At 44.7% G+C, this 18,618-nt stretch overlaps 1 protein-coding gene across 1 annotated transcript; it reads left to right on the top strand.

Annotated features, from left to right (window-relative positions):
- The first annotated feature begins 932 nt into the window (after window positions 1–932).
- LOC117442178 (alpha-1,3-galactosyltransferase 2-like) lies at window positions 933–2,326 on the top strand. Its single transcript, XM_034078182.1, has 3 exons — window positions 933–949; window positions 1,221–1,358; window positions 1,645–2,326. The coding sequence occupies exons 1-3, from the start codon at window positions 933–935 to the stop codon at window positions 2,324–2,326; spliced, it is 837 nt and encodes a 278-aa protein (XP_033934073.1).
- Window positions 2,327–18,618: the final 16,292 nt, after the last annotated feature.

Below are 18,618 nucleotides of genomic sequence, written 5' to 3'. Positions count from 1 at the left end.
ACCTTACACTTTTAGTTTTGATTGCATACTAAAGGGCATATTTAAAACATGTAGCCCACGTTTCTGAAGCTTACAAGATTATCATTTGAACATTTTAACTATGTATTTCAATATCTTTGTTTTGATGTGTCGGCAAGTTGGTTGTGTGTCTGGAACATTTGTTTGAGTTTCTTATAGATTGGAGAACACATTTCATGAATCTACTTATTCAATAATTAGAATAAAAATGACTTATTTCGGAACAAATATGGTTGATTTATCATTGGAAGTGGGATCTATCAACATATGACAGTCCCCTGGCATTATCTCTGTTATCTTTGTTTCTGATGCAGCAGGTGGAGGTGTTGATTGGCTTTGATGGAAGCACCTGGGCTTGGTGCTCTTCAAATATAACTGCAAAGCACCAGAGCACCCGCTACCCTGCGCATATCCTCTGCATACAATAACTATTAGATCCGTAGTACCAGCGACTTCCAGTTAATTTCCATATTCGGCATTCCAAAATGTATTCAATCCGACCAGTGTTTGAATTTCTCCTCCCACATGTTTTAAAAGCAGTTCAAGCAGCTTATTGTACATTAGGCCTTGGCTTGTCAGGGAGCCTTGGAGCATTTTGTGTGGTTATATGAGCCAAGTGCTTACCTTGCTCCCTATTGTTAGTTCACCTTTTAAGGTAAAGTTAACAGTTCCACACTCCAATTGATCCATGGTTTCTCTGGTTTGTTTGGTGATATGCCTAGCCGACTTGTTGGAGAGGCTAAATCTCCTATTGTGTGAATGCTGAGATATGTTTGTACTTGGTTGCGGAGGTGAATGCTGGGAAGCCGTATTGCAGAGTCCTGTTCTGCCAGCTGGTTCTCATCATGTTTGCTTGTTCCAAAATCTGATAATACATCCCAGTTTAGCTCTAACTTTTCTGCTTCCCAGGATAAATGACTGCATGGATCAGGTAAGATTGGCAAAATGTATCTGAAAAGATACTTGCAGGTTTCCTGTCCTAGTGAGCATTCGAGATAAATACTTTTATACTTTAAATGCCAACTGGTCTCTACTCATAGAATGTGATGCCTTTTGGGCTTCGGAATGCATCAGCTACATTACAACGACTTAAGAATCATGTTATTAAATTATACATTTCCCTTTAGCACTTTGGACTTTGAAACAATGTAAATCTCCTCTAATGATCATTTCAAATATATGTATTTTGTCTTTCATTTCAGGGCCAGACAAGGGGTTGAAACACGTACATCTTGGAAAGCTCCTATCATCTGGGAGGGGATGTTTGATTCCGATCTATACGACCAGAAGCACATCCAAAACCAGACGTCTGTGGCCCTCACCGTGTTCGCTGTGGGAAGGTTTGTTTGTCCATCACCACTAGCAGTTCAGTCGTAAACTGGTAGCACTTTGCCAATGCTTTGATACTATGAATTATTTGTACATATGAACAAATGAATCCATTCTATAACCGAATGAGATTCAGTCCGATTACTTTACTTGGGTTCAGACAGTAAAGTCAGCAAATGTGCGCATATGATATATTTCTCAAATAATTAAATCAAATATGTTACTACTGTGTTTTCATCATAACATACTTTTAAGCACCACGTTTTTTGTTTGTGTTCCTCTCCTTCCCTACCCAAGGTACCTGGATGCCTACCTGAAGACCTTCCTTACCTCTGCAGAACAACATTTTATGTTGGGATTAAAGGTGACATATTACGTGTTTACGGATCTACCAGAGAAAGTACCAAGTATCGAGCTTGCTCCTAACCGAAATGTAAAGATTATGCAAGTGGAAAAGCACTCCAGGTGGCAGGACATTTCTATGATGCGCATGAAAACTATATCAGACGCCATAGAATCAGAGATTCATCACCACTGCAACTATGTCTTCTGCTTTGATGTGGATCAGGAGTTTAAAGGAAGATTTGGCTCAGAGGCTCTGGGGGATTCTGTGGTTTTGTTACACGCATGGTATTACAACGCTCCAAAATATAAATACACCTATGACAGAAACCCCAGATCCAAAGCCTTCATGGAAACCGGAGATTACTACTACCATGCTGCTGTCTTTGGAGGGTTGTTGGAAAAAGTGAAGAATTTGACAGATTACTGCTTTTTAAATATCATGGAGGACAAACTGAACAATGTGGAGGCTTTGTGGCACGATGAGAGTCATCTAAACAAATACTTTTGGATCAACAAACCAAGCAGGTTACTCGCCCCTGAGTACTGCTGGGACCAGGTTATAATGGAAAAGAGGGACATAAACGTCATGCGCCTCATATGGGCACCTAAAGATTATGTGGGACTTCGTCCTTAGGAGATTGCCTACAAAAAACACAAATTAATATAACTTTGCAAGAAAGTTGCAATAATGTTTCCTTAAAGCTTTGTATTGGATTCTTCACTATATCTTCCGAAAATTCCACTCTGGTAAATATAAATGCTTTTCTTTGTTTTATAATATTTATTAATGGATATGTCAAATATGTGTAATTAAAAAAAAAAAAACAATTTAACATTTTTTTTTCCTCTAAAGCAATTTTCCAAAAACGTTAGTGCTGTTTGTTTTCATTTGACCTCAATCAACCTTTAGATATTAATTGACATAATTACTGAATAAAATACTTCCTCAAACATTATGTTTTCTGAGCACTATTACCATTCTCAATCACCCTGGCATTTATACAAGAGACACAACCCAATTGTGGTCGAAGAGGGCAGAAAAATCGGAAACATTTTGGAGGAGTTGACAAATTATAAACTAGATTATAGAATTTGTCTAATTGTGGTCTTTCATCTTTTATAAATATTGTTTGAGGGCAACTTAGAGTTCTTAATTTGAGAACACTGTGCTTGTTGTGACCTATTTATGGGGGAGGTTTGTTGGCGTTTTCTTCGCAGCTTGCAGTATGCACAGGTTTCATGGTTGAATACACAATAACACAAATAATATATTTCTGATAACATTACAACAAGATACCACTAATGTTTGCTCAAAACCACAAATAAAATAATCAAGCTGATGAAGCTCTTGTCCTTCCCCTCTTCCATTACTGGGACAATAGAAGCAACGGGTTACCTGATATGGAGCAGTGATTAGATGTATTTGATATTTGTTTTAGAAGTACGTAAAAATCGTTTGAATTACTTTAGAGATTTAGTCCACTTAAGAAATCTAAAATGTGAATGTCACTGATTTAAATGCTTAAACTAGAGGTAATGGATGCATTCATTTGTTGACCTGAACAATGTAATGTGTCTATAAAAAAATACTACCATTTTATTTCAATAAAAATACGAGAAGACACATTTGGAGAAATACGTTTTTAAATGAAAGAAAGACTATAGATGTTATGCTTACCCTCTCTAAACCTGCTCGCCTGATGTGGGAACCTGACGATTTGATATTGACCATCCCGACTACCTAAAGAGTTCAACACAGTAGACATAACAATTGTGTTAATTCCTCTCCAAGCAGACCTCTGCTTTTGGGTGATATTGACTGACTTTAACAAATCCAGCAAAGTGTAAGTAAACTGTATTTATGCAACCCAGTCTCACGGCATTTCGTGTTCACCAACACGACTTTTAATCTATTGATTGGTGTTCACCAACACGATTTGCCCCGGCATTTCGTGTTCACCAACACGACTTTTAATCTATTGATTCGTGTTCACCAACACGATTTGCCCCTTTTCTTCGTGTTGCACAGCACGATTTTAAAAGCAATGTATTTCTACTGGTAATGTGTTTCGTGCCTGCAGGCTGCAGCACGTATTTTTCTCCGGTCGGGTCGAGGAAGACCGGAAGCTGTGTGGTTCATAAAAACATGTTCTTACTCAATATCAAGCCACAGTTATTGCTTTTATTTTAAATCGTATAATTTCGGACTTTTGTTGCCGTCTGTGAGGAAAATAAATGGGGCTCAGAGCCTCAGGATACTGAAATCTGTATTTTTTAAATCTTTTTTTCCTTCTAATTTGTTATTCTTTTCAAAATAACACACTGTTATTTACTCACCAATAACACACAATTATCCTTGCTTTTATTTATTGGTTTAATTCCATAATCTCGGGCTTTTTTGGCGTCCGTCAGGAACTGAATTTCAAAATATAACCGGAAACGTGACATCTCAGCTGGCTCTAAGGAGCATACAGCAGGAGATACTCACGACACCCAAGCTGCCTCGAACTCTGCTCGGTTTAAAACACCGAAGACGCCGAGGTCGCAGCCCATCCCGAGTCCACAGCCCAGGCTGGAGACAAGGGCAAGTTGGCCGAGAAAATCTCCGGTTCTGGCTGCAGATCAGGCTCAGCCAACCCAGAATTTCGGCCAGCAGCCGAGGAAGAAGAAGCGAGCGGCCTGACAGCCCCTCCTTCTCCCCTCTGTGACAGAGCTGGAAGTTATTTCCCCGGCTCTAAACGTGTCCCCGCTGCCTCGAGAGATGCCTCAACGTCATCCTCAAGTCCGCATAAAACACATGTCACATCTTTGTTGTTTAAATAAACCATTTTCCGCTGACGCATCCAGGCTTCGGCCAAGGGCGCAGCTCAAAAAAATGAAAAGAAAAACAATAAACAGTCCGTTAACTATAAATCCCCTTCTGAGAGCAGCTACGGCCTCTCTCAAAAGGCGGATAATAAACGGGTCTGTGAAGGCACCACCGCCACGCGCATGCGCAGTGCCGGCTGGGGCTTTAAGGGCACCACCGGCAGGCGCAGTGCCGACTGAAGCTGTGAAGGCACCACCGTCACACGCATGCGCAGTGCCGGCCGGAGCCGTAAGCGTGACATCTCAGCTGGCTCTAAGGAGCATACAGCAGGAGATACTCACGACATCTGCCTGGGCTTCTCAAAACAGTTATACTTTATCTGTTTTCACAAACCCAGAGAGAGTCAACCCATATTCTGGAGAGAGAGTTTCTCTCTCTCCTAGAAAGAAGGGTTTTATCTATAATGCCCACCGAGCGGAGTCAGATTACGGGGAAAAATGTCCTCGTAAAGCACCCACTCAACATGGGCGAAGTGCGGAGAGTATTGGTTATTATGTAATGCGTAGTGGCACTACACCCGACTTTTCTAGTGCGGGACGCGCCTACGGGTGCTGTCCTTTCACGGAAGGTGGTCACCACGGACGCAGGTCAGACAGGCTGATAGGGTATTTACGAAGGTCGCCCGGTGAGAGGTCCCTAGAGCAGAGACCTCCAGCGGGCACACGTAAACTACCCGGAGCTTTTAGCGGTGTTCCCCACCCTAAAACGCTTCCTGCCTTCTCTCAGAGGACACCATGTCCTCGTGAGGACAGACAACACGATATCGTGTATGAACCGCCAGGGGAGGTTGCGTTGTCTCCAGTCACACACACTGGCACACAAACTGATCCCTTGGAGCGGCAGACGTCTCCTCTCTCTGAGAGCGACACAGGTACCGGGAGTTATGCACCTCGGGACAGAACTACTGTCCAGAGGTGCACCACTCTATGCAGACTGGACTCCTCATCCAAGGATCGGGAGTCCGCTGTGGGTGCGTTACGGCGGAGCCGCGTTAAGTCCGTTCGTAAAAGGAGAAAATGCTCAATACAGCTGTTCTCTTTAATGCACGATTTAAACGCACTGTTAGGCGGGGACACACTCGTACACGATTGAAGTAAGTAAGTAAGTAACACTTTATTTATATAGCACCCTTCTCAACACGGATGTACAAAGTGCTTTACAGTACAGTACACAGGACACAATTCACAGTACAACTATAAAATGTAGAATAAAAGGCATAAAACGGCAGCAGGTAATACATAGGATAAAACATACGACAAAACACCAATAATAAAAAAAGAAGATAGCCACTAACTCACCTCCTCCGACGACCCAAAGGCCTGTCGGAAGAGGTGGGTCTTTAACCGCCCCTTAAAAATCTCTATTGAGGCCGAGGTTTTTATTATTTGGGGGAGTTTGTTCCAAAGCCTTGGGGCCACCGCCTCAAAGGCACGGTCACCCTTAGTCTTTAGCCTGGTTCGGGGCACCCTTAGGAGGCCTTGCTCAGAGGACCTCAGGGCCCGGGTTGTGATGTGCGGGTGGATAAGGTCATTGATGTAGGCTGGGGCATGGCCATGGACAGCTCTATATGTGAAGAGCAGTACTTTGAATTGGGTTCTGAGATGGACAGGGAGCCAGTGCAGGGCAGAAAGGATCGGAGTGAAGTGGCATGTTTTTTTTGGACCGAGTCAGTAATCTGGCTGCAGCGTTTTGGACCTGTTGTAACCGCTGTATTGATGTTTTGTTGAGGCAGGAGAACAGAGCATTACAGTAATCAAGCCGGGATGAAATAAAGGCATGGATAGCCATCTCCATTTCTGCGTTGGATAGAACCCCCCTGAGCTTGGCAATGTTCCTGAGATGGAAAAAACAGGTACGGGTGAGAAGTGTTATGTGTTTGTCTAGTAGCATTGAATGATCGAAGGTAACACCAAGGTTTTTTTATGTTTGCCCTTATGTTACCACTGAATGAACCCAGGTGGCTTGCTACCTTAGAGGCGATGTTATCAGCCGCCAAGATCAAGACTTCCGTTTTTGATGCATTAAGCTGTAGGAAGTTGCTTGACATCCACTCCTCAATTGCAGACAGACATGTGATGAGGGTGTTTACTTTTTCCATTTTGACAGGTTTGAAGGAGAAGTATATCTGGATATCATCTGCGTAACAGTGATACGAGACACCTTCAAATTGGCTAATTAAGTGGCCCAATGGCAGCATGTACAGGGCAAAAAGAAGGGGGGCTAAAACAGAACCCTGGGGCAGGCCGCAGGATAGGGGAGTGCTATGTGATGAGAACGGGCCCACCGCCACAGAGAAACTTCTCCCACTGAGGTACGAGGCAAACCACTGGAGGGACCCTGAGATGCCTACCCACTCCCTTAGTCTATCTAGCATGATGGCGTGGTCCACTGTGTCAAACGCTGCACTCAGGTCCAACAACACCAGAACCATGCAATTGCCTGCATCCGATGCCATCATGAGGTCATTGGAGACCCGGAGGAGAGCTGATTCTGTGGAGTGGTGTTTTCTGAAACCTGATTGGAATTTGTCATGGATTTTATTGTCATTCAGAAATGTATTGAGTTGATTAGCAATAACTTTTTCTAAAACTTTTGACACAAATGGGAGCTTTGAGATGGGCCTGTAATTATTCGGGACGGAGGGATCTAGTTTGGGTTTTTTGAGAAGGGGCTGAACAACCGCCTGCTTAAAAAATGATGGGACGGAGCCAGAGACAATGGAGATGTTTATAATGTGGAGCAGGGGTGGAGCGACACATGAAAAAACTTATTTTAGCATGGACGTTGGTAAAGCATCCAGAGGGCTTGAGGAAGATTTCATAGTGCTCACTACAGAGGTCAGGTCGGCTATGGTGATGCAGGAGAAATTACTCAGCGTGGCCTGCCTAACTGGACAGATAGGGAGGGGGGAGTGTGAGGGGGTGATGCTCGACCTCACATCAGCTACCTTGTTTATAAAAAAGGTGAGAAAACGGTCGCAGTCGTCGTTTGAATAAATAGGAACTGAGGGGGTGGACGGGTTTACAATGGTATTTATGGTTTTAAATAGTACTCTGGGGTTGTGCTTACTAGAGGAGATGAGATTAGAAAAATAGGTAGCCCGGGCATTTTTGACCAAATTGTTGTAATCACAGTAAAGGTCCTTCAGATGGAGGCGGTGTCCCTGGAGATTTGTGGTTTTCCACAGCCGCTCAACTTACCGGGTCCTCTGTGCGTGTTCCCACCCCTGGCTCTGTTACCCCCAACTCTGGCCAGAGTGAAGGAGCAACGCCACACACTTACTCTGATGTTTCCGCCCTAGCCCGTAATGTACGGGCTGGCGGAGATATATCAGCTGTTGTGCGGGCAGCCATGGCAGCCCCCACCACGCAGGGACAGATTGTCTCAGGCGGGGAGGGCGATCCTTCACCCACGCCCAGAGCGCGGGGCACTATGGGCCTGACCCGTGAGTGGTACAATCTGAATACAGTGGGACTCCCTCAGAAGGTGATAAACACTATTCAGAGTGCGAGAGCTTCCTCCACCAGGTCTCTTTACGACAGTAAGTGGAGGGTGTTTGAGGAGTGGTACATTCAAGAAGGACACATCTCTTTTCAATGTCCTGTCGGGGTGATTTTATCATTTCTACAGGACTTGATCGAAAAACACAGAGCTTTCTCCACGATCAAGGTGTACCTGGCTGCTATTGCTGCATGCCATGTGGGCTTTGAGGGTAAGACGGCTAGCCAACATCCTTTGGTTTGCCGTTTTATGAAGGGAACTCGCAGGCTCCTCCCTGTCTCCAGGTCACTGGTGCCCTTATGGGACCTGCCAGTGGTTTTAAATGGGCTCAAAATGACCCCATTTGAACCCCTGGAAGGAGCTGACATGAAACATCTGTCGCCCAAGACAGTGCTGTTACTGGCCCTGGCATCCGCCAAGCGGGTCAGCGATATCCATGCACTGTCTGTACATCCCTCATGCACTCAGTTCGCCCCAGGGCAAACGAGAGTGTTGTTGAAACCCAACCCTGCCTTTACACCAAAGGTGGTTGGTTCGTGTACCCCGATTGACATTGAGGCATTTCCTCCGCAGCTGGTTTCCTCCGGGGAGCAGCAGCAGGATCTGTTGTGTCCAGTCCGGGCTTTACACACATATACGGACAGATCAAAAGAGCTTCGTCTTAATGATCAACTCTTCGTGTCCTGGGCTAAACCTCACAAGGGTAAGCCTGTTACTAAGCAACGGCTCTCCCACTGGATCGTGGAGGCGATTGCTTTGGCCTATACGAGTCAGAATCTGCAAGCACCTTCGGGTCTGCGGGCTCACTCGACTCGGGGCTGGCTACATCCTGGGCTTTGTTCTAGGGTGTTTCCATCCAAGACATCTGTGCAGCGGCAAGCTGGTCTTCGCCGCTCACTTTTGTCCGCTTTTACAGGCTAGACGTCTCCGCTCCAAGCGTGGCCCGAGCAATGCTGGGCACCTTGTTGAGTCGGGACTCCACCTGTTAAATTCTGGTTGATCGGTGATCTTCGAGATAAGCTGATCTGGCAATACGGGAGCTACAATATCCCATAGTGAGACATCGAACGGAGTGTTATGAATGAGAACTATAGGTTACTTACGTAACCCCAGTTCTCAGAGTAACATGAAGTGAGATGTCTCACCAGACGGCCCTCCTTGCTATGGTGAAGCGAGAAGAGGTGCTTATTTTGAATGACGCATGCGTCGTGGCGCAGGCTACTTATAGGGGGTGATTTCCCCTGACGTTGACGTCAAGATCACCAGCCAATCAGGATTGGCGTAATGAGATTGATGCTTCTGTTTGCTCCGCGATGAGGCGCATCCCATAGTGAGACATCTCACTTCATGTTACTCTGAGAACTGGGGTTGCGTAAGTGACCTATAGTTACCGTTACTACATGGTGCGTTACTCCGTTATTTTTTTTATATAGTCTCGGCTCCCAGACGTTGGTGAGCGGCGCCGACAGCGAGGCGAACAGAGATGAGAACTGTAGCCTACTTAAGTACAGTACTTGAGTAAATGTACTGAGATACTTCCTGTGTCACATGCGGGGACGCGCTGTCGGTGTGTTTGTGTTTACTAACAAGACCATGATCGCCGCGGCAGAGCTCAAGTCGAGTTTCTCCGCGGCGCCTGGAGATATTCTCACTATTTCACTTTTGTCAAGCACAAAGAAAAGAACGTTTTAGTTAAATGTAAGTTGTGTCTTGGCGGGTCAAAGATCCTATCTACTGCCCAAAAACAGCAATTCAAATCTGTTGAAACATCTGCAGAAACAACATGCTGGGACGAAGCTAGTAGCTAAGACCACAGAGACTCATCCGACGCCACTCCACCTCCACCTCCACCTAAGCAACAGCGGCTGGATTTTAACCGAGGGACTTCTAGCTAGGGAAAAGTTGATAAAGCCATTGCACGGTATGTTGTAGAACACATGCAGGCTATTGCTACTATTTCTATTGCTATTTCTTGATCAACATATTGTATTATTCTCCAATGCAATAACAGTACTGAAATGAAGGCTATAAGGGCATTAATGGGAGCCCTTTTTTAAAGTAACTAATGCGTTACTGCTGTCCACAGCAGTAACGCATTAGTTACTTTACTTAACGCATTACTTTTTGGTGTAAGTAATCAGTAAAGTAACTGAGTTACTTTTGAAATGAAGTAACTAGTAATGGTAACTAGTTAGGTAACTAGCACAACACTGGTAATACCCCAGCACCAACTTTACTACATTGAAGTTTTGTCAGGATTATTATGTCATGTCACGTTTCTATGTGTGGGTGTTTTTCCGTTCTCCTTGTCATGTTTTCCTCCCTGTATATTGTCTGGTCTCTTTTCCCTGTGTTTTCATGTCTGTCGTTAGTTTCCCTGGTGTGTCTAAGTTCCTGAGTGTTTTCACCTGTCACTCCTTGTGTGTCTCCTGTGCTCATCAGTGTCAGCCCCGCCCCTGATTGTTCCCACCTGTGTCTAGTTACCCTGTGTTTAAAATCCCCCTGTCTCCCAGTGTTCAGTGTCAGTTCGTCTTGTCTATTGTCATGGTAAGGTCTATGCTCCTGGTACTCATGAAAAGTTTTTGATTCCTCACTGCGTGAGCGCATTCATTTTTTGTCATCTGGACTAGAGTTTTGGTGGTTACCTTTTTTTGTTCATTTTTGCCAGTCATGGAAAAATAAAGTATCTTACAATACTTTACCTCTGTCTCCCTGTCTGCAATTGGGTCCAACATCCTAAGTGCCTGAGATCTTAACAGAACAAACTGACCAGAATATGCACCCAGCGGATATGGAAGATTTTGAGTTAGATCTGTACGATCTAGACTTTTCCCTTCAATGTTATCATGCCGAGTGGAAAGGAACTTCTTCTAGAAAGGACAAAGAGGCTATTCTCGAGAAGGCACGAATGGAGGTGGCCGAAATGCCTTGGTTGAGGAGTTCGTTGCCGGAGTGGTTACAGCTTTTCACAAGTTGTCCTGAGGACTGGTCCGACGCATCTAACCCTTTCCTCGGATCCGACTACGGTCCTGTTGGAGGTCCACGGAGTCTCCAAAGAGCCTCTAGGAGACGCAGGGCCAGGATTCCAGCCCGTGCTCCAACAGCCATGATCCCGGTGTGGGATTCCCAGTCTGCTAGCCCCAGACATGCTAGCTCCCTGTCTGCCAATTCCCAACCTGGCACCATATGCCTCGGTGGGATCCATCTGAAGTCAACCCATGCTTCTGCCCCAGGTCCTGCTCCTGTCCAGGAGTCGTATGCTGGAACTCGTCTGGCTTATGGAGGTCCACGGAGCCTTCAGGCGGCTGCTAAGAGAAGGAGTCGCAAAGCCAAGCTAGCAGCCGTGCCTCCATGCTCCAGTACCGGCCCACACAGCTTTGCGTCCATACTCCATTACCTGGCTTACACAGCCAGGGTCCAGGCTTCCGCTCCGCCCCCAACAGCCATGGTTCCGGCTCCAGTGCCAATGAACTCAGTGTATTTTCAACAATTCTATTTTTTGACAAACCCTCTGGACCTGCCACATGCTACATGTGTCATTGGCATCAACAAAGGAGCAGCCACTAAACATGCACAATATCTAAACATGCAAAAAGATCTTTGCAAAATTGGCTCCTAATTTAAGAAATGTTTGTCTATGAAGACCCACAGCCACGCTGTATACATTATTGGTGCCGAGTTAGAAGAACAGAGTACTGTAATTCATTTATTTGCTTCTGATCCAAGCCAAAGGATATATTAAAAACATTTGCAAGGGCATAAGGCAAACTTTATGTGGGAAATGGCCAAATTGGAATTACTGTATGTCTTTCTTTGTTCTTTTAAAGAAAATGAAATTATTTTGTTCTGGAAGCATTTAGAAGCTCGCTCTACACTATGTGTATAACAACTGCGGATTTCATTATGAATAGAACTCGAAGTGAGAGTAATGAGGTACATAAAACAATAAAGCCAATACAGCCGGCTACATCCCAACATCCCTGCTAGACCTGCTCTGTTTATTTGCAAGTATCAGAACATTTCATACTGAAGAAGCAAATAGGCAATTTTCTATTATTTTAGCTTGCAAATGTGAGCTACGTTGTATCAAAACAAATGTTAGAAATAATTGTGTTTGGCTGGAGATGTGCCTGCATGCTGAATATAATCTGTGTGTATATGAGCTTGCATATCTGTGTGGCTGCCTGTGTGGACAAATGAAGAACTATCTGTGCAATACATTTAGACATCCTCTTTCCTCTTTGTCTGACATTGTAATTACCATTTAACTAGCCGGGATAATTACCTTCCACGTTTAGAGAATAATCAGGTTTGTACACAAATCAAGACTAGCCAGAGACGCCACAGCCTGACAACCAAAACAATAACGCAGTCTTCTGGGCATGGTTATTATGTTTTCCCTTTAATCAAAACGTGTATTAAGATTAAACGTGATCAATTATTGTATGATTTAGTTTTCCAAAGATTATGGTATAAAGCCCTAAATCATTAATTATATTCTGTCAATCAATTTTCTGTTGAATTTGTTACAAATTCTAACCCCTACTCCCACTGGGCTCTGATGTGACTCATTAATTAAGGGTGATTAATATGGCTTGTTTATAAAATATGTTTTACTGTCTCCCACACATTTTTACTTCATTATGAAAGCTAGATGGAAAACATTTTTGAAAAGGGTTCTGTGAGGCTCGGACATGTTATCATTGAAGAAGAACCCAAAGAAGGTTCATGTTTGACTCTCTTCCAACAACAGGCACAACTAAGGTCTATCAGGTTGGAAAAAAAGTATGAGCTTTTTATTTTGCTTTTGCGTATTTGGCGATATGCATGTTACAATCAGCAAGTTGAAAGCAACTGCAAGATCTAATGTTTCCAATATTACTCAGCCAGCTTGTGCCCCTCCACTTTGATTTAACTAGAAAATTAAATCCTGCAATCCTTTTCAAAAATCAAATGCTAAACACCCTGTGGAGGGGCTGAACTAAATATCTTTCTCCATCAAGCCTTACGAAATATGTCCTAATTTCACTTTCCTTTTGTAACAGTGTCTGATCAAATAAGAAGATAGAAACTCCAGAAAAACAACACATATTTTAGGATATATTTACTTATTGTACAGCCAGAGTATACAACATCAGGTGCTTTCGCAAAATGTGTGGCTCTATTCTATTGGTTCTATCGGTTGTAGAAGAAAAGTCAACACACTGAGCAGTAATTACTCTTTAAAGATCAATAATTTGATGTCTCAAGCAACAGAAATACAGAACATGAAAAATGCCTGGTGCTACAGCACTGAATGAGCTATGGCAAGCTTTTTTAAATAATATTTTTGTCTGTGACCTTTGCCAGGCACCAGCCATTTCCTTGCCTTTGCTCCTCTGCCGAGTATCTGCTTTATTGTGATGCTAGCAGTGAGTGTTGACATTCAGAAGGACCATGCCAAAGGACAGGCTGGTGGAAGCAGTAGAGAAGAGGAAGCCTTAATGGGTTCACCTGTTACGGCTGCTGTTCTATATTGTATAAGGCTTCGCCCTCTAAGGCTATCGCTATTGGGGTAATCCCCACTGCATGTGTGCAGCACAGACAGATGTATTCCACGCCCACCTATGACGTGGACCCCACCTCCGGGCTCACTTCCGTATAAATAGGAAGTAGGCCCTACAATCCACTCCTACTTTTCATCAGCACTCCGTTGCAGAAGCATTGACAGGCAAAACAAGTTCTTTTAAGAGCTACTTACTAAAAAGCAAACATTCCTGGTTCCACTGGGCCCATCCTCCCTCTCCTCCGGACGGGGGAAACAGGGTGGGGGCCCGGTGTCAACCCGATATATGAGTTACGACCGGAGCTCACGGTGTGAGTCTTGCCGGGGATTAGAGCACACAAACACGGCTCTCACTCCCCAGGTGTCTGCACTCATTGTGTCCGTCTCCCTCTGGCCCACAGACAGTGGAGAGCGGACGCTCTCGCTGCTGCGGCCGAGGATGATTGGCTAGTCCAGGAGTCTTACTCTGTGACCCTTTATTTATTGGATCCGAGTGGCGGGCAGCAGTCAGGCGACTCCTTCCCCTCCATTCACGGATCACCATGTGGTTCCCCCACAGGGGTCAGCCCGGTAGCCAAGCCTAGGTTCGGCTGCCGGGCTGACGCTGGGTCAACGGGTCCCTCTATCCGCCATCACGGCTCTGCCGTATAGACGGTATTCTCCAGGAACTCCCGGAGATCATCGGAAAGGCAGCCGCCTAATGAGATCTCCCCGTTCCCCCGGTTCAGGAGAGCTCTCCTCCGGATAACATAACAAAAGCTGCATAAGCGGCTGCCTCACAGCCTGTCGGTTGTTAGGCAGCAGAGCTCACGGCTCAAACCAGCTGTCTTTAAAACCTTTCGGTTAATTAGACAGCCCGGGTTTGTTTCCTATGTCACAGATGTGCCTCCTACACACACCTCCGTTCATTCCTCAAGCAGGTTTGAGCGTGAACCTCAATGTCCGTTTACGAGTTTTCTCCTAAACGGCGACATGATGAGAGACGCTTTGCAATACAGCGTGTGGAGGTGCATAAGCCAGCTGTTTGTTACCTGTCGGTTAACAGACAGCGGGGCTCGCGGTTTGAGCCGGCTGTAACCTGTTGGTTAGCGCGGCAGCGGGGCTCGCGGCACAAACCAGCTGTAATGAACCAGTCGGTTATTAGACAGCAGGGCTTGGCGGTTACACCTGATGCTCCTAACCTGTCGGTTATAGGCAGCACGGTTTTTCCTCTGTCCCAGATGTGCCTATACTACACACGGTCGTAATGAGCCTAGGGCTGTTATTACGCACTGTGTAAATAGCACTGCACACACCTCCGCTCATTCCCTCAGCAGGTTTGAGCGTGAACGCGCCTCAATGTCCAGTTTACGAGCCTTCTCCTAAACAGAGACATGATGAGAGCCGGTGTGAGATGGAGGCCCACTCGCAGCCTTTTCGGACCGGGCCCCTCAGGCAATGGCAGCGTGGCTCGTCACCATGACAACCACAGCACATCCAGAGCAGGTCGCGCACTCTCAGAGTATTACTCAGAGTGGCGACGCGCGTGTTCGATGGACAGATGGATAATAATAAGCAGCAAGGCTCACCGGTTAAGCCGGCTGCCCCTGACCTGTCGGTTATAGGCATCATGGCTCGCTGCATAAACTGGCTGTCTTTAAAACCTATCTCTGTGATGCAGCTGTTAGGCATGATATTAGCTGGTCACGTGGTGATCCCCCTGGGTCTCCTTCACAGTGAGGAGACTTCAAGAGGTGGTTTATTCGCCTGCGTATCGACCCCGTGCGTCAGAGGAGACGCATGGTGTACATTCCTCCTTCCGTGGGTTTGGATTTAAACCACTGGAAAAATCTCCACGTCAGTGGGGGTGCCCCTGAGCAGAGTGACGTCACACACCGCAGTGTTCACAGACGCATCTCTCGCAGGCAATGGGGGGGACAGTGGCCGGGTCACATGTCTCTCCATATAAACGTGCTGGAATTACTATATGGAAAGTAATCCAGCACTTCGCCCTGTTGCTGTACAATCAACATGTGTTGATTCAAACAGATAACAAAGCAGCGGCGGCCTACATAAATCGTCAGGGAGGTGTTCGATCAGCGCAACTGCTGAACACACATCCTACATAGCCAAATGGACAGTGTTCCGTTTGGTGTGTAGGGAAAAGCCTGGACCCCGTTATGGGCCCCCTGCCTCGTGCTGTTGTTCCTCCAGCTGTTGCTGGACAGGAATTGGCTTATAGCACGGTCGAAACATATGCTGCTGCCATTTCATCTTGCCACGTAGATTGGTATCAGCACGGTGTTTAGTCACCCTCTGACAAAACGTTTTCTACGGGGAGCACAGAGACTCAGACCTGTGTCACGCGCTTTGGCGCGTCAATGGGTTTTGGCTTTACTAGTCTCTTGTTGTACTTACTCATTGTGCTCGTTAACACTGTGAATCACCTGTGTTTAGAAAACTGCTTAGCAGTGTGTACTGCAGCATCTGATATTTAAGAAGTGTGTTTTATATTGAGTTATCTGTTTCATCCTTTCATAAATGTGAGGACCAAAATGGCGGTAGACCAAGGGCTGGTAAGGGTTTTATTGCTGTGGGGGAGCTGGACCGAGACCCCACTGTGGTCTCGGAATGTGATGGGGGATGTGTGTCGGTGCAGAGGCTGCAGAAATAGGAGACAGTGAGGGTCAGAGGTGTTTGTATGAGATGACTGGACCAGTTGTCCTTAAACTCCACCCCCTCCTGTATCATTTGGTATGAAAGCCTATCCAGCTTGCTGTTCTGTCTCTCTCTTCACGCGTCGCTGGGACAGGAGGTCTGGTGGCCTGTGGGCAGGAGCCAGGAGTAGGCCTAACTCCTGACATTACACATAATACGATATGATTGTGTATGGTAATGTATTTGATTGTATTGCATTGTATATTACCATTAAAGTGGATTATTGTTAAACGGTTAAGTGTATGCTCTGGATTCCCTTCATGTAAGATAACAGCTTGTAGGAACGCGAGGAGATTTAAGCCTATATCTCCTAACAGTACTTAGTGTTGTGTGATTGGTATACTGTTTAGCAGTGTGTGTTTAGTATTGTGTGTTTAGTGAAGTATGTTAGCTCAAGTATGTTAGCTTAGACTCAGGTTAGCGTAGCGCCTGTTGACCCGCAGCAGCTGTGTTTTTGTGCAGCCTTTTCATTTACATGTACCACGTTAACGTGACGTTTTTGTTTTCCCTTTTATTTTATTATTACTCTGTATGATCTGCCAAACTGCCTTTTAGAGTCCTGCTTTGTTTGGTCCATAGTTAAGTCGGCGCCGTTGGCCCTTTTGTTGTTTCAGGCTGTTTGTCTGACATTTGTTTTACACTGGGTTATAATAAAGCCACTTATAATTATTACCAAATTCCATTCTGGTCTGTGTTGCTTCCCTTTGGTTTCCCTAGCCCAGTAGCGAACGAAACAGAAAGCATCTGCTAGTCTCCACAGGCTGAAGGAGAGGGAAATGTCAAGTATGGTTATTACAGAGCAGGCAGCAGCTGAAGGAATTTTCACCTGAATGGAAGAAAAAGGCTTGGACAATGCAAGCGCACAACCTATGCTCTATACATCTTTTCACATTCACACCCTTTCTCCAATAACATATTTCTTCATCGACATCATTACAAATAATTTTACAAAGCTTGGTTAAGGTGAAACTTCCCTCTCCTGAATGGCAGGGATAATCACATGCGTGTGAAGTGTTCATACATCTACAGAAAGTTCTGGAGTGAGCATTTCTTCATAGGATCACTTGAGTGTGTTTGCTAATTTGTACACCCGAGGATGCTAATCAAAGCTACTGCCAGACTAATGAAGCTCTTAAGCCCAGAGGCCTGAGACGCATACATGGCCCTGTGACTCAAAGCTAATGTCTACGAGAGACTGTGTGTGTGTGTGTGTGTGTGTGTGTGTGTGTGTGTGTGTGTGTGTGTGTGTGTGTGTGTGTGTGTGTGTGTGTGTGTGTGTGTGTGTGTGTGTGTGTGTGTGTGTGTGTGTGTGTGTGTGTGTGTGTGTGTGTGTGTGTGTGTGTGTGTGTGTGTGTGTGTGTGTGTGTGTGTGTGTGTGTGTGTGTGTGTGTGTGTGTGTGTGTGTGTGTGTGTTGAAATGAATGCATATAGCTGTATACAGTCGGGCATGGGAGTGTATGGGCATACGAGCAGTGGTGAAAGTGTGCCGGTCCTACCCGGTCCTTAGTACCGGTAAGAGATTTCCAGGCGGTCCGGAGGACCAGGAAGAATTGACAGCTCCACCCGTGGAATTTAGAGTATACGAACCCTTAGCAAAAAAATCTATAGAATACTATAGAAAAATCTATTTCTGTAGAATACTACAGGATTTTTGCGGATATACTATAGAAATTGCCTACGTGTTTTACTATAGATTCTGGGAAATAATCTATAGAATACTATAGTATAGAAAATATACACTGTAGATGTTTTTTTTGTAGAAAATAGTCTATAGAATCCTATAGAAAACCCCATGGATGCTTTCTATAGAACTGTTCTGGAGAATACCATAGAATTTGTGACCTATATTCCATTTCTGTAGAATATAATGCAGAATATTGGCAAATATTCTATAGAATTTACCTATGGATTTTACTATAGATTCTGCAAAATAATCTATAGAACATTGCTATTGTTTTCTATAAAATGGTTCTGCAGAATTTATAACATTAATTTACGGGAATTGTCCTTAAATATTTTACAGGTTTTACAGATGTATCTGCTCTTTTTACAGTCAATAACGTTTAATAAAAGTACAGCACTAAAACTTCTATGGGCAAAAAAAACGGAAAAACCGGTCAAATGACTGGCAGCAGGCTGCCAAACAAAAACCATAAAATTAAAGTAAAAATATTTTAACTGAAATAAAGTGCAAAAGCAATTAGTATACAGAAATTGTCCTTAAATATTTTAGAGGAAACTTTCCTCTCTTTTCAAAATCCATTGTCACATTGTTACATTAAAATACCTTAAATAAAGTTCTGATGAGAAAAAC

This window comes from Pseudochaenichthys georgianus, chromosome 3, assembly GCF_902827115.2.
Source record: "Pseudochaenichthys georgianus chromosome 3, fPseGeo1.2, whole genome shotgun sequence".
Taxonomy (NCBI): domain Eukaryota; kingdom Metazoa; phylum Chordata; class Actinopteri; order Perciformes; family Channichthyidae; genus Pseudochaenichthys; species Pseudochaenichthys georgianus.
The sequence above is the reverse complement of the archived record's forward strand: the minus strand, read 5'-3'. Positions and strand labels throughout refer to the sequence as shown.